Here is a 13,773-nt window from a genome sequence, read left to right as displayed (position 1 = left end):
TGGTATGTAGCCAAACAAACTATTAATGCAATATTGGGTGACGGTTTAGAAAGTGAATGAGTTTTATGCGCTTCATATTCTTTCGTCCTAAAAAACCAATAAATAGTTATAACAACTCATACTTACATTATAATGAAAGAATAGAGTATTAAATTAGTGTTTCATGAGTAAGTAACCATAAAAATTCAACACAAAATATTCTCCCATTTAAACGGTAACGTTTCATTTACTGCTGTTCGTTTAAACGTTTACAAAATTCAGTAAACGTTTCACGCTTAGTTGGAGTTTTACCTATTTTTGAAAACTTTAACCATGGCCGTAACATCTGGACAATTGGTGCTAGGGCTTTCACATTTCACATGTGTAATGTTTGTGACAAGATCTTTCTTTGGGTATAAACAATTTTGATCTCTTGACCTTGGCATTTGAGAAACTTAGGCATGAGCTGCCATATGGGGCATCATTGTTTACTATTTGTTCTTGCGTGAATTTAACTAAGACATTTAATTGAATAAACCCATTGGTCCATAAGCTCTTTTATTGACCCTGTTTTCTTAATTTCCAAGTGAAAATTGTTCTTTGGTTTCAGACTGTTGGCTATTTCTTTACCGAAGATGGAGTATTTCGAGAGGATTCGCTCTATAAAATACAATGGCCTGATGGACTGGGACCACCTTCGGACACACCACACTGTGGATTCCTGGGCGAATTTTGTGAAAACCGTAAATAAATAAAACTTATTTTAAATATCTTATACTTTATAAATAACTAGATGCTGTCACAAGACAGTAACACCCATATACATGTATAGGTGTTTGCCTCTAAATATGCTTTCCTTCCTATTTGGGTAACCAGGGAAGAAGGTACAATAACTCCACAATTTACACAAAATATATTTATATCTATATATATGTATATATGACGTATGTAAAATGCTCAGCTGAGTCAGCGGCCCATGGACCTCTTATATAAGTATTTTATGTTATAAAGTCATTACCAATCAGTATTTGGTTGGGGAAACCCTTTTCCAAATCAATTCACACTTGATCCCAACTTATTTAATTGTAGTATAAATACAATTTACCTCAGTCCGTACTCGTTGCGTTGCACGTGTACTGGTGCATGTATATAGCAATCGAAACTTCTCCGGCCTTTCCGCCAAGCAGAAAAACAACCTCGAATGTGTAATGTAGGCGTCCATGACAACCACCCCCCTTTTCATAAACTTTGAAATAAATGTAGGGAGACCTCTTACCTGTAGAACGTCCCGAGAGAGATGAGGTAACAGGCACGAACAGACAGATCGAATGGAAACGATTAGAAATGACCCAAGGACTAGGAGAAAGATATTGCCATTCAATTATATTGAGGAAACAGAGTTGAAGCTGGAACAGGACAAAATTGTCAGACTACAAAGAACTGAGAAACACCAGACAAAAAGCTAATATTGTAATAAGTAGACCCGACCCAGGCACAACACACAGTACTTGCTGGTACATATATAAATACAGGAAGATCCTCGGCCGTAGACAACCCAGGGAGTCTAAAGCCTCTCCGTGTCATTCATTCCAAAACACCCTCGGGGAAATGTTGGAGAAGCTCATTTCACAAACAAGCCAATCAGGGATCCACAGAAGTAAAAAATAACTGACATAGAAACCTAGGATATCAGATATTGCGGCTGAAAGGAGCGTAAAGCAGCTTTGATGAAAATGTCAGCAAGATCCTTAAGAAACATAGCAAAGGAAAGGTGGAAGGATGATTGAAGCATTAACCAGCATTGTGGAAAAAAGACAGAGTGTTTTGAGAAAGGGAAGGTTAAGAAGCAGATTACAAGCCAGACCCCTAACAGACTCCAAAGGAATATTGGTGTTTCTCCAAGAACTGAATGTGTTGAATAGACAGATTAGGAGGGCTGATGACAGAGAAGGTTATCAAATGACTGGGAAAAGTCAGGGACAGTAATCTTGACAGATGACATCGGGCCAGATCTTTCAAAATTCAGGACATACATTTAGATCCTAGACATACACATGGCAGAGTTTTTGAAGGGTCCATTCAACTTTACGAGAGAGTTTCTGGGTTAAGAAAGGTCAGTCAATGAAACTCCAATCTCCCAAGGAATAGGCTGAAGTATACTTGCGTACAACACATCCAGATCCACAAAGGAAGAAAGATCTAGGGCCCTGTAAACAGGAAATATATGTACATCTTTCACAGATATCGATGGATTTCAAAAAGCCAGCATTGAGGGAGAGAAGAAGGATGTTTCGAGAAGAAGGAGAGTTTCCTGCCAGCATTAGCCAAGAGAGTTTACTAATAAATGTACATACTTATATTGGAAAAAGGGTATATAGAAGTATGAAAATCAAAAAGGCAGGCATACCCCCGGTTTATTGTCGTGTAGGGCATATAGCCAAAGAAGTTAAAAACTTTGCTGTAGTATGGTGAGTCTGTGGGTCCCACATAGGCGTATTGGGGCTGCATTAGAGCTCCTGTATACTAGAGAAGGTCCGAGATTGCCAAATGCTAATATGGACAGGTACGGACCCATATTATTGTGGAGGAGTTCACCATATTCCTGGCAGTAGGTCAAAAAATGGAAAGTTAATGGATGCACCATCTCTATAATTTTGTTCGTCTTGGGGTTAAGTAAAATTACAATGACCAGGACGAGAGAGAAGAGGCTCAAAGATGAAGTCTGAAATATACTATCCATTGACTAGAAGTCTCATCCATAACTTCACTGTGTGAACATTGACTAACACACAAGCTAGATTAGGTGCTGTCTGCATTAGATGTTAAGGTTTCCTGCAAAGGCATGAAATTTAAGTTGAAGAGTTCAAGATGTGCTGAAAAAGAGACGTATTGATATTCATAGTTATGTAAGGATGCATGAGGTAGTCCCCACCGTATAGTGGACAATATAATCAATTGCTTGGGGGAGATGGATTGATGATTCCTCACAGGCAGGAACAGAGTTAAAGATATCAAAAGGCAAGTCCAGATGTGACTTAAGAAACTTGACGGTAGTCGGTGGATTATCGGGGAAGTACAAAGTGTGGATGTGCCAGCAGCGACTTGTAGGAACATCTTACGCAGACTTCTGAAGCTTCTGATAAATAATGTTGATGAAGCTAAAATGCTTTTAGGATGCAAAATAGCGCTTTCTCAATGGAGATACAGATAGAAACAGCACAAGGTATTGTGTTACTTGGTAAATGTGCAGGAAGTGGATAGGAGGGAACACGCCCAAAGAAGTGAAACAAATGCATTTCACGAGAGTTTGGGAGTCAACAGCCAAGCAAACAAAAGCAATATCGTTGCTAGACAGAGAACAAGCTGGGATCTGAGAGTAGATCTAACCAGGAAATGAGTTTCCCCATGCATAATGGAAACAACCTTCAGACTGTCGTCAAAACACTAATCGTCACAGAGCTGACAATGGGAAGGGCAGTGCGAGAAGGTACATGAAAGGAAGAACTCTTATGGCAGACTGTCGAAAGACATTTTCTTTTTTTTTAATTTCCTTTTTCGATTCCTCCCTTGTGTTTTTCATAGTGTAGGAGTGGTCAAACAGAAAGAAGACAAATTAATCGTGACGAGCCCCTGTGGTTTACATAAGAATAGAAAGAAGGTTCTTTAAAAAATCATCTTAACAACAGGAAACCAATGGTTAGTCTTAATTTTATGGAAGCATCCTTATGTAGTGTAGATTCAAGTTTCTACAAATCATGACCCCCGGTTTTACATAGGAATATGCAGGATTTTTTTTTAAATCTCCAACTTAAGAACAGCAATGTCCTGTTAGTCATATTTATATGGCAACTGCAGCTCGTGTAGTTTCAAATTTGTTCCATTCCTGAACCCTGGGGTAGGGTTGGGTAACAATATATGATCAAAGTTTTATGTAGATATATATAAAGGGAGAAATCTGCTTTGTTAGAACAACAGGATCATTAGTAAGTCAGTTGAGCGATGTGAGCCTTTGGCCTCTTAATTTAATTTTGTTTAGGTTTGGTTGTTTTAATTTGTTACATATGTACACCTCCTTCTCTTCCTTGCAGACCTGGAAAAGATGGAGACTCTAGAGATCGTGGTGGGAACCATGGGAAGTATCCTGGCTCTAGTTGTATTTCTCAGCATCATCATTCCAAGATTTGTTGTAACGTACGGTTAACCAATTGCTGTAGTGTATAAATCACGTTTTTGCCACAGTTCATCAGATTATAACAAATTAAATCAAAAAATATAACAGATATTTTGATGATTTATGACAAGTCCAAGTATAATCTTCAGTAAACACTCTAAAACTAATAAATTTTGTTGCTACTCTTCAAAAAATTCTGTAACAGTTTCCAACACACACACACACACACACAGTTGCAGTTTTGAAAATATGTTATTTGTGATAAGCTTTTTAGGTAGTTTTATTTCTTCAACATCTTGAAAACGTTTTAAAGAAACGTGTTCTTACCTAATAAGTCAGCTCACTTTTATTTCCTTTACACCAGACGAATCAAAAGAAAAGCTAGTGAGAGTGTGTGGAGAATAAAAGAAAGCGATATACTTTCCACCAAAAAATCAGGTTTTTCAATGTCAAAGGTAAGATTTAAAAAAAAAAATATTTATGATGTACTTTTAAGTCAATTTGCACAACAAAACTTTTAAAAAGCTATTTGCCTTGACAATCCTCTGGAATTAAATTGACAATTTTATGTAGTACATGTATACTGATCAAGATTTTTTGTTGTTAACTTACATACATGTATGATAATAAATGTAAAAGAATATGTTTATCGAAATTAAATCGTGATATTTCAGAACAAGTTTACTACTGATTGACATTTTAGTTAATAAATTACTTCTAGAACAAAACTGCCCCTCATATGACATTTCTGAGCTGGTTTTTAGCTGGTTTTTACAAAAATAAATATAAACACACACACACACACACAAAAATCGCCTTCATGTAAAAAAAACAAGTAAACTTTATCTATAAATAAATAGTTTTAAAATGATTGGGAGACTTTACGTCAAGTTGTCATACCTTTATGTAACTATTTTTTCTTTGTTGTTTAACGTCCCTCTCGAGAATTTTTGTCTCATATTGAGACACCACCACTTGGTGGACAGCTGCTATTTTTTTTACCTATACTCGGCACTTAGGGCCATTGAGCAGTGAGGGAGCACCTACCGCGACACGGGACCTCGGTTTATACGGTCTCATCCGAAGGACCGGTCTCCACGTCCCACAGTGGGACGTAAGGATCAATTCCTTACTCCGCGACTCTAGAGCAGACGCTCTAACCACTGCGTCACGCGGGCGTTTTTATATAACTGTTAAGCATGCGATAAATTTATTATTAGGTAAATTGTCTCAAGGGATGTAAAATATACAATTTGGCACAATAAAATAGTGTTTTATTCCTATATGTAATTACCATTACCTTCTTTATTTAAAAATCGATGAAATTCAAGTAAGTAGTACGAAATATTTCTTTTTCTTAAATTAAATTAAATTTATATCAATTGGTTTAGGGGTATCAAATGCCCTATCATTTTATGCTTCAGTATGGGAAAAAAATTTCCTAAACACTATCAATATTAAGGATATTGTGAAGTGATCTACAATTTTTTTCCATTTGTTTTTTACATCAATAATTCTTGCAGATATCACTTCGTTCAGAACAACACAACATAGACAGATGTCTAGTCTCTACAGCAATGTATAAGGTGACGATTATTCTAATGAAGAATTTAAATTTGATTAACTTTTATTATTAATTATAAGTTTATTAGAGAAAAGATGATGTATATTTCAGGCACATTACTAATTAAAGTTTGATGATACATGTATGAAACAAAAGTAAATTTTACTTAACTAATGGTAGTTTAAAGTCAAGAAGTTTTATATATACATGTAGTAGTGAAATTATTTCAAGTGTTTTCAAATGATTATTTTGTATATAATACATGTAACATATCAACAAAAAACATTAGCAAATTGACTATGTTGGTAATTTTTTTTAATTCTTTAAGCGATATCTTATTACACTGTGTAGCTGTAAGATGTACTAAGATACAGTAGGTCACAAAAACAGACAATTTTCCTGCAGGGAACTACAGTAGTTCTCAAAAAGTACGAAGTGGCGGATTCAACCTATGACGTCAGAGAATTAAAGCAGGTATGAAAATGTCACTGATCAGCTGCAAAAGTATTTATAAAATATTTCATCATAAAATACCATGCTTTGGTCTCGTGACATTATTGGTAATTAAATGTTAATATGCTTATATGCTATGTAAGAATTAATCTTTATACTTCAACAGACGTCGAATCTTACAAATATATTAAATAAGAATTGCCAAGCAAGTGACATTAAAAACAGATCAATGTCGTGAAATGATCAAAAAATGTAGAACAAATCAAAATTTTCGTTTTCAACAAACACAAGGTTTTTTTTTCACGTTCACTTTAAATGTACTACATGTATAAAACGTACCTCTGTGCATTAATTTTTTTTCAGATTCGAGAACTAGATCATCTAAATGTGGCCAAAGTCGTTGGGTTTTGTGTGGATGCTTTAAAAATCACAGTGGTAGAATACTGCAGCAAGGGGAGTTTAATGGTATATTTTATATGTGATACACATGTACCTCATTATTTATATTTTTGATAAAAGGTTTATGTGGGTTCAAATTCAGTTAGAAGTTGGTGTATGATCTTAGATTTAAGAAGGTGTATGATCATAGATTTAAGAAGGTGTACACTTCAAAATTTTTCGAAGATGTCAAAAGTATACCATTCATTGGTGAGGAAATTGAAAATTTGTTATGCATAGAACGGCCAAGAGGGTATTGCAAGAATAATCGTCTGCAGCTATCCTTGGATACAGGGCTTCCTTAATTATAAATAAAAATGGGGAAACTTTTAGTTTTAATTATGTGTATATTTTGCTGTTGATATGATTAAATTAATTAATAAATATAATTTTGGCATTATTAGCGATGGTCTTGGCAACGCTTTTATTAGATTCTCAAATGATTCAATAAAAATATTGTCATAGAAAAAAGAGAGTAAATAACTCAAATCGTTAAAAATTAAATACACTAAAAGAATGCCCACTTTTAATATCTGACCCTGGCACAAATTCATTTTCTAAAACAATACCGTTAACAACCGGCAAATCTGGCGATTATATATTTCCAATAAGAGAAAAAAGACTGGACTTATACTTTAAAAACTCTCAGTTCTTTAATTGAATATTATGCATGGCTTCCCGATTGATGAACGCGTTTTTTAATAATCATGTTTGAAAGACAATATACCTTGTTACAAGAAGAAGAAATTCATTACTTGAATGAAAATATAAAGAATGCTATCAGGGAAAAGATGGCAATTACGATCGGTGATCTAATAAATTCTATAAACTCTACGAATAGCGGACTTCTGGAAACACCACAGGTGCTATAACAAAAATTTAATTTACATAACTACGTGTAGTTAACTATAGTACATACTTCTATAAAACTTTCCTCTGGATCCTTTTTTAATATATTATAACCGCCTGTGAGGACACTATGCGAGGATGTGTAGAATGCGGAATTCCCGAACCATCTGTGCTGTCTTTTCAATACCCACGCGCTCAATCGAAACGCAGACGGACAAAACGTACATATGTACAGTGCGAAGACAAATCAAAATGAAAGAAGATCAGAGACAAAGAAAGAATAATCAAATTTCGGACAAATCGTGAGAAAAATCATGTTTAAGTGAAAAGCCCTTCTCATCATTGTCATCGAAATTCACACCGAAACTTTGAAAACTCAAACTGAAAAGTACCGGGAACAGGCGGAATCCTACAAATTTATAAAAACAAATTGATGTGTGAGAGAAAAACGTGTTTTGTTCAGATATTAGAACTAATCAAAGAACTCCAGGAAAAACTTAACTGCATCAAAGGACCTTGAGGAATCGAGAAGGTAATTACTGACTATCAACATGTAACCAGAAAGAAACAGGAACAGATTAATTCTGTTCTTCAGCAAGGCATGCAATACAAGGAAGAAATTAGAACATTTTCATACTTCTCAGAATTATTCCTCATCAAGATACAGAACCAGTATCCGAGGAACTCAAAAAATGTCGAAAGTGCATTCGACACAACTAGAAAAACTCGAGTGCTAATATTACTTAATAGACCTTGACCGCTGGACATTTGATGCCACCTGTACCTGAGTTAATTATAATTCCCCTTTGAAGAAGGGAGGGCATATAGCTTTGCTGCTGTCTGTCGGTCGGTAGGTCTGTCTGTCGGTCTACTAACAGTTTCCGTTCATTTTCTTCGCAGAAGTTGCACATACTGAAATGAACTTTGGTATACAGATTTATCATAAAAATATCTAGGTCAAGTTCTGTTTAGGGTGCGATCAAGCAATTTTTGACAAAGTTATGCCCCTTGGATTTAGAAAAATTCTAATTATTTGCAGTTTCCGTTCAATTTCTTTGCAGAGGTTGCACATAGTGAAATGAACTTTGGTATACAGATTTATCATAACAATATCTAACTTGAAGTCAAGTTTTGTTTTAGGTACGATCGAGGAATTTTTGACAGAGTTATGCCCCTTGGACGTAGAAAAATTCCAATTATTTGCAGTTTCCGTTCATTTTCTTTGCAGAGGTTGCACATAATGAAATGAACTTTGGTATAAAGAATTATCATAAAAATATCTAACTTGAAGTCAAATTTTGTGTTAGGTACGATCGAGCAATTTTTGACAGAGTTATGCCCCTTGGATTTAGAAAAATTCTAATTATTTGCAGTTTCCGTTCATTTTCTTTGCAGAGGTTGCACATAATGAAATGAACTTTAGTATACAGAATTATCATAAAAATATCTAACTTGAAGTCAAGTTTTGTGTTAGATACGATCGAGCAATTTTTGACAGAGTTATGCCCCTTGGACTTGGAAAAATTCCAATTATTAATTGCAGTTTCCGTTCGTTTTCTTTGCAGAGGTTGCACATTTAAGAAATAAGGTATCATTTTTAAACATCAATCGGGATATAAATACGGGTTGGTCACGAGATCAAATTCCATAAAGCCCGAAGGGCTTTATGGTAAATTTGATCTCGTACCAACCCGTATTTATAGCCCGATAGATGTTTTAAAATGATACCTTATTACTTATATTTACATTTGTGACTTGTTCATATTTTATATTTACCTGATTATAATCTTTAACGCGTGAAACGTTTTATTTTTCAAACCCAACTGATCCACTGTTTGCGCGTCGACCCTTTATGACGTCACTGAAAAATTACGTCGAACAATTATGACGCGGGGAACCCGTGTTTATACGGATATAGATACGCGTTGCTCTTAATAGTGTTATATAAAAGAAAACATTTGCAAATGTAAATATAATAAAATGAGTTTTGGTATAGAGAATAATCATAAAAATATCTAACTTGGAGTCAAGTTTTGTTTTAGGTGCGATCGAGTTATGCCCCATGGACTTTGAAAAATTCCAATTATTTGCAGTTTCGGTTTATTTTCTTTGCAGAGGTTGCACATATTGTACTGAAATTTAGAACACGGATTTATCATAAAAATATCCAGGTCAAGTTCTGTTTTGGGTACGATCGAGCAATTTTTGACAGTTATACCCCTTGGACTTAGAAAAATTCCAATTATTGGGGGAGGGGGGGGGGCATAAGTGTTTCACAAACATCTCATGTTCCTTTTAATATAAAAATCCTTGAAATATCTTTAAAAAACAATTCGCAAGAAGAATTGGAAATAAAAAATCACATTTTGAAATTCATGGTAAAAATACTTGTACTTTGAATCACTGTAGTAATACTTCTATTCACTTTGTACAAACGTTGATACTGTTTAGTATAGTTTAATATTGTAGTTTTTGTTAAGATGGGATGTACGTAGAGAAATTATAAAATATCGAATCAGATACTTTAAATTCACTTATTTACTCTACTTTTAATACAGGATATACTGGAAAACGAAGATATCAAGATGAATTGGGATTTTCGTTGCTGTCTTTTATGGGACACAATCAGAGTAAATGCCCTTTCTGAGCGATTTAATAGCCATTCTCTGTAACCACTTAAACTTCTTTGCCACGCATAGTCACCAATTTTGATGAAACTTTGCCCATTATTAGTACTTGACACCAAAAACATATTTCAAATAAAATTTGGTTGCTATGTGTCTTGGTTGCCATGGTAACAGCCAGAAAAGGTTGAAAAATTGAGATTTTCAGCTACTTTGAATCTTTATTAAGCCTTAATAAAGACTAAGAAAAACAAACAAAGCATTCTCACAAAAACATGACACCTTGTTGCCACTTATGCTATAAATAAACTATTTAGAATATATCTCTAAGTAAGTGGTAACCATGGGTACATTTGGAATACATTTTAGATGCTGAAAAATGCTCAATACTCACTAATGATAGGTGTTACTTGATCAAACTCAATCAACAACTTAAGAAAAACAATAAAAATATTTGACCTTAAGTAATTAGGTATTGGCAATATTATTCTAAAAATAAATCCCATGGTTGTCATGGTAACACAGTGTAACCATGCAAAATCTGTTGCTAAGATTGGGTTAATGCTACTATCTTGTGGAAAAACAATAAAATTCATGACTGGCACATATACATCCTTAGGACCATGCAACACCGACACCATAAGAAAAAATGGAATTAATTGTTACTTTGCAGTGTAACCATGGAAACAACATACCAGTTGTTTAAATGATATTTTTTTTTGCAGCTTTAGGAATTTACTTACCCTTTAATCAAGAAACATATTATTTGACTCACCTTGAATAGTACTTACCTGGTAAAACTAAAGTTGAATATCATATATTGATAAAGTTTGAAGAAAAATACAACACTGTTGCTATGGTTACCAAGAAGGAAAAATGTTTGATTTTGGTAACTTTATATCAATATTTAACCCTATGTGCCAGCTTTTTGCATCCAGTTAGAGATTGGGTGGTAATCAAACTTGAAAGTCAGGTTAGTTGTTCATAAATATCAATCATAAAAGTTTTGGGAATCTATCTACAAGGGTACGTATCCAAGGAAACAGAATATTTTTCATATTTTTATGCATATTTTTTTGGCTAATTTCCATAGCAACGGTCTATTTAAAGAATTGAATTTGAATTTTTTGAAATGTCAAAATTAGGGTCACAATAACGCCTTTAAAAATTGATCATCAGTTATATAAAAATATACTTTTTAAAAAGATAGGAAAAGATTAAAACACTAAGAGAGTAAATTTACAATCTCTTCATGGTATTAAAACCATGGCAACCATTGCCAACCTATAAGAAATATCATATTTCGCCCTTGTTATATGTTACAAGGATCTTTTGTCTATTATTTGCTTGCATTTCAACCTATAATTGTTTTTTATTCTTAAGTGTATGACTTCATAAAATTCAATGAACAAAATTATTACTTTTGAATACTTTGTTTCCATAGTAACGTATGTAATGGTTGATTTACCAAACATGTTTATCATGCATTTAAGACATCAGGCCTTCAACTTTCAGAAACAGTCATTGCCACTTGTTTGCTTTGCTGCAAACGTTAACTATGGGACTCTGAACATGTTGGAAAATGCCATTTTTCAAACTTTAGGACATGTTGCTATGGTAACCATGACACGTAGCAACCAAATTTTGCCTGATTTGAGTTAACGGTATCAAAGACATTTATCGTAGAGAGTTTGCAGAAATTCTGAGACTATGCGTGCCACAGCTCCTATATAAATGTTCAAGTCATTATAGAGAATGGCTCTTAAGTTTTAAAAAATATATTAAAAATATATTACATGCATCTATAGATATCACTATCCTCGATCATCCGGATATATAACTGTCTCTCCAGATAATTGTATAGTTTGATATAAATCTGTTGAAGAACCAAAGTCGGAAAGTTTTAAATGCATTTTGTAATCGAGGGTGTTTTAAGCTAATTCGACTTCATGATCAGCCGTTACGTTTGAATATTTCTTTTTTTACATCATAATTAGGATATTTCAAAAATCAATATGCTTTTTGAAGAATTCACTGGATAATCTTATTTTGAAGGGTCTTGAATACATCTTTCATTCAAATCTTCGTTACCATGGAAATCTTAAGAGTTCTAATTGTGTAATCGATGGTCGCTTCGTTCTCAAATTGACGGATTTTGGACCACGTAACTGGATTGAGAAGAAATCAAAATGTGAAAGAGGTAAAGAAACCAATTTAGTTATTTTTCTAAGGGTGTAGCCCACTATCTTTTTGCACTTTATATTAATAAACCGTCACGGTAGCTCAGTCGGTAGAGCACTCGGTCCGTGATCGGAAGGTCGTGTGTTCGAATCACAGCCGCAACTGATATAAGTCGATAAAAATAGGTAGCAACTGTTCCTTCGCCAAGCACTCGGCACTTTGGAGTGAAAGTTTCGGGGTTTTTTTTTTTTTGGACAAGACCTTAAAAACCGAGGCTCCGTGTCACGGTAGGCGCTGGCACGATAAAGAACCCTCACTGCTCAATGGCCCTAAGTGCCGAGTAAAGGTCTTGCAGAAACTTGCATGAAGAGTTATCTCTAAATATAGATAATGCTACGTAGATGACTTTATTTATACGACGGGTATGTCCAGCTTGTTATAACAAAACATTTACCATTTTACGTTTATTTCATGCATTATAGTTTTTTTTCCTAACATAGACTGACTAAAGTAAACTTTTTTCGCATCTATGGTCACTGTCGCTATATTGAAAGAGAAAAGTTGGAACGATAAAAAGCACAATTAATGGCAAGTGCACCTCGCACATCATTTTGAAAGATGTACTGTAGACAGTGTGCATTAATATTTTTCAGTATGTAAAAATGTGTCCAATAATCACGCTGTTGATGCAGTATCCAAGAAAATCCATTGAGTCATTTCAATTTAGTTGTTTCAAGTCAAACCTGAGCCACTAATTAACAGAACAATAATGAAACGAAATGTGTACGAAAAAATTAAAGTATTTAAAATGATAGTACTTTATTTTTTAAGACTTCGTCACTAAACAATAATATTAAATATATGTCTTAGAAAAAAAAAATGGATATACATGTATATACCAGCTTTTCCAAGATTCGAACCCATTCTCAGGTAAAAGAATCTTTGCATAGAGTCCACATGCTTTACCACTAGACCAGCTCCAACAGTGAACTATCCCGTGCTATTTTATGTACATATTTTGCATTTCGGATGGATAATTTTTATTCGATTTTTGTGATTTTCGAAAATATGCCTTTTTGAAACAAAAATCGGAAATGGCAGTTTTGAAGAAAAATCCCGTCTCTTTATGCGTATATCAAATTCATTCCGTTTCAAGGAGGCAATTTTTCAGAACAATGGGGATTCCCTATTTGAAAAACAGAAAACTTGACTTATTTTGCTATGTAACTAATTACACTTCATTTAATGGCAAACTGGAAGTCGGTATGCAGTTTCTAAATATTGTTTTACATTGTGCTGTATATACCGTTTTCTGTTACTTAAATTTTTTCTTTTAAGCTGCTACAGCTTTAGGGAAAATAACAAAAGAACTGCAACACCCTCTTTGAAGCCCTTCACCAGCCGATATACAGTGACATCTCTATATAACTATATGAGTGAAAAATTCTCGAACGGGACGTCAAACAACACACAACCAATCATATATATATATATATATATATATATATATATAT

At 34.2% G+C, this 13,773-nt stretch overlaps 1 protein-coding gene across 1 annotated transcript in view; it reads left to right on the top strand.

The window, feature by feature from the left end:
- The window catches only part of LOC133204883 (atrial natriuretic peptide receptor 1-like), a 77,960-nt gene that overhangs the window by 49,921 nt on the left and 14,266 nt on the right, over window positions 1–13,773 (top strand). The window contains exons 9-16 of the mRNA XM_061340627.1: window positions 590–722; window positions 4,068–4,170; window positions 4,515–4,605; window positions 5,674–5,736; window positions 6,120–6,188; window positions 6,531–6,632; window positions 10,013–10,084; window positions 12,134–12,278. Coding sequence (XP_061196611.1) covers window positions 590–722; window positions 4,068–4,170; window positions 4,515–4,605; window positions 5,674–5,736; window positions 6,120–6,188; window positions 6,531–6,632; window positions 10,013–10,084; window positions 12,134–12,278 — 778 coding nt within the window. The remainder of the gene's footprint in view (window positions 1–589; window positions 723–4,067; window positions 4,171–4,514; window positions 4,606–5,673; window positions 5,737–6,119; window positions 6,189–6,530; window positions 6,633–10,012; window positions 10,085–12,133; window positions 12,279–13,773) is intronic.

Source organism: Saccostrea echinata, unplaced genomic scaffold, assembly GCF_033153115.1.
Source record: "Saccostrea echinata isolate AGI-Se365-2 ecotype Australia unplaced genomic scaffold, CSIRO_AGI_Sech_v1 ptg000054l, whole genome shotgun sequence".
NCBI classification, from domain to species: Eukaryota; Metazoa; Mollusca; class Bivalvia; order Ostreida; family Ostreidae; genus Saccostrea; species Saccostrea echinata.
The sequence above is the reverse complement of the archived record's forward strand: the minus strand, read 5'-3'. Positions and strand labels throughout refer to the sequence as shown.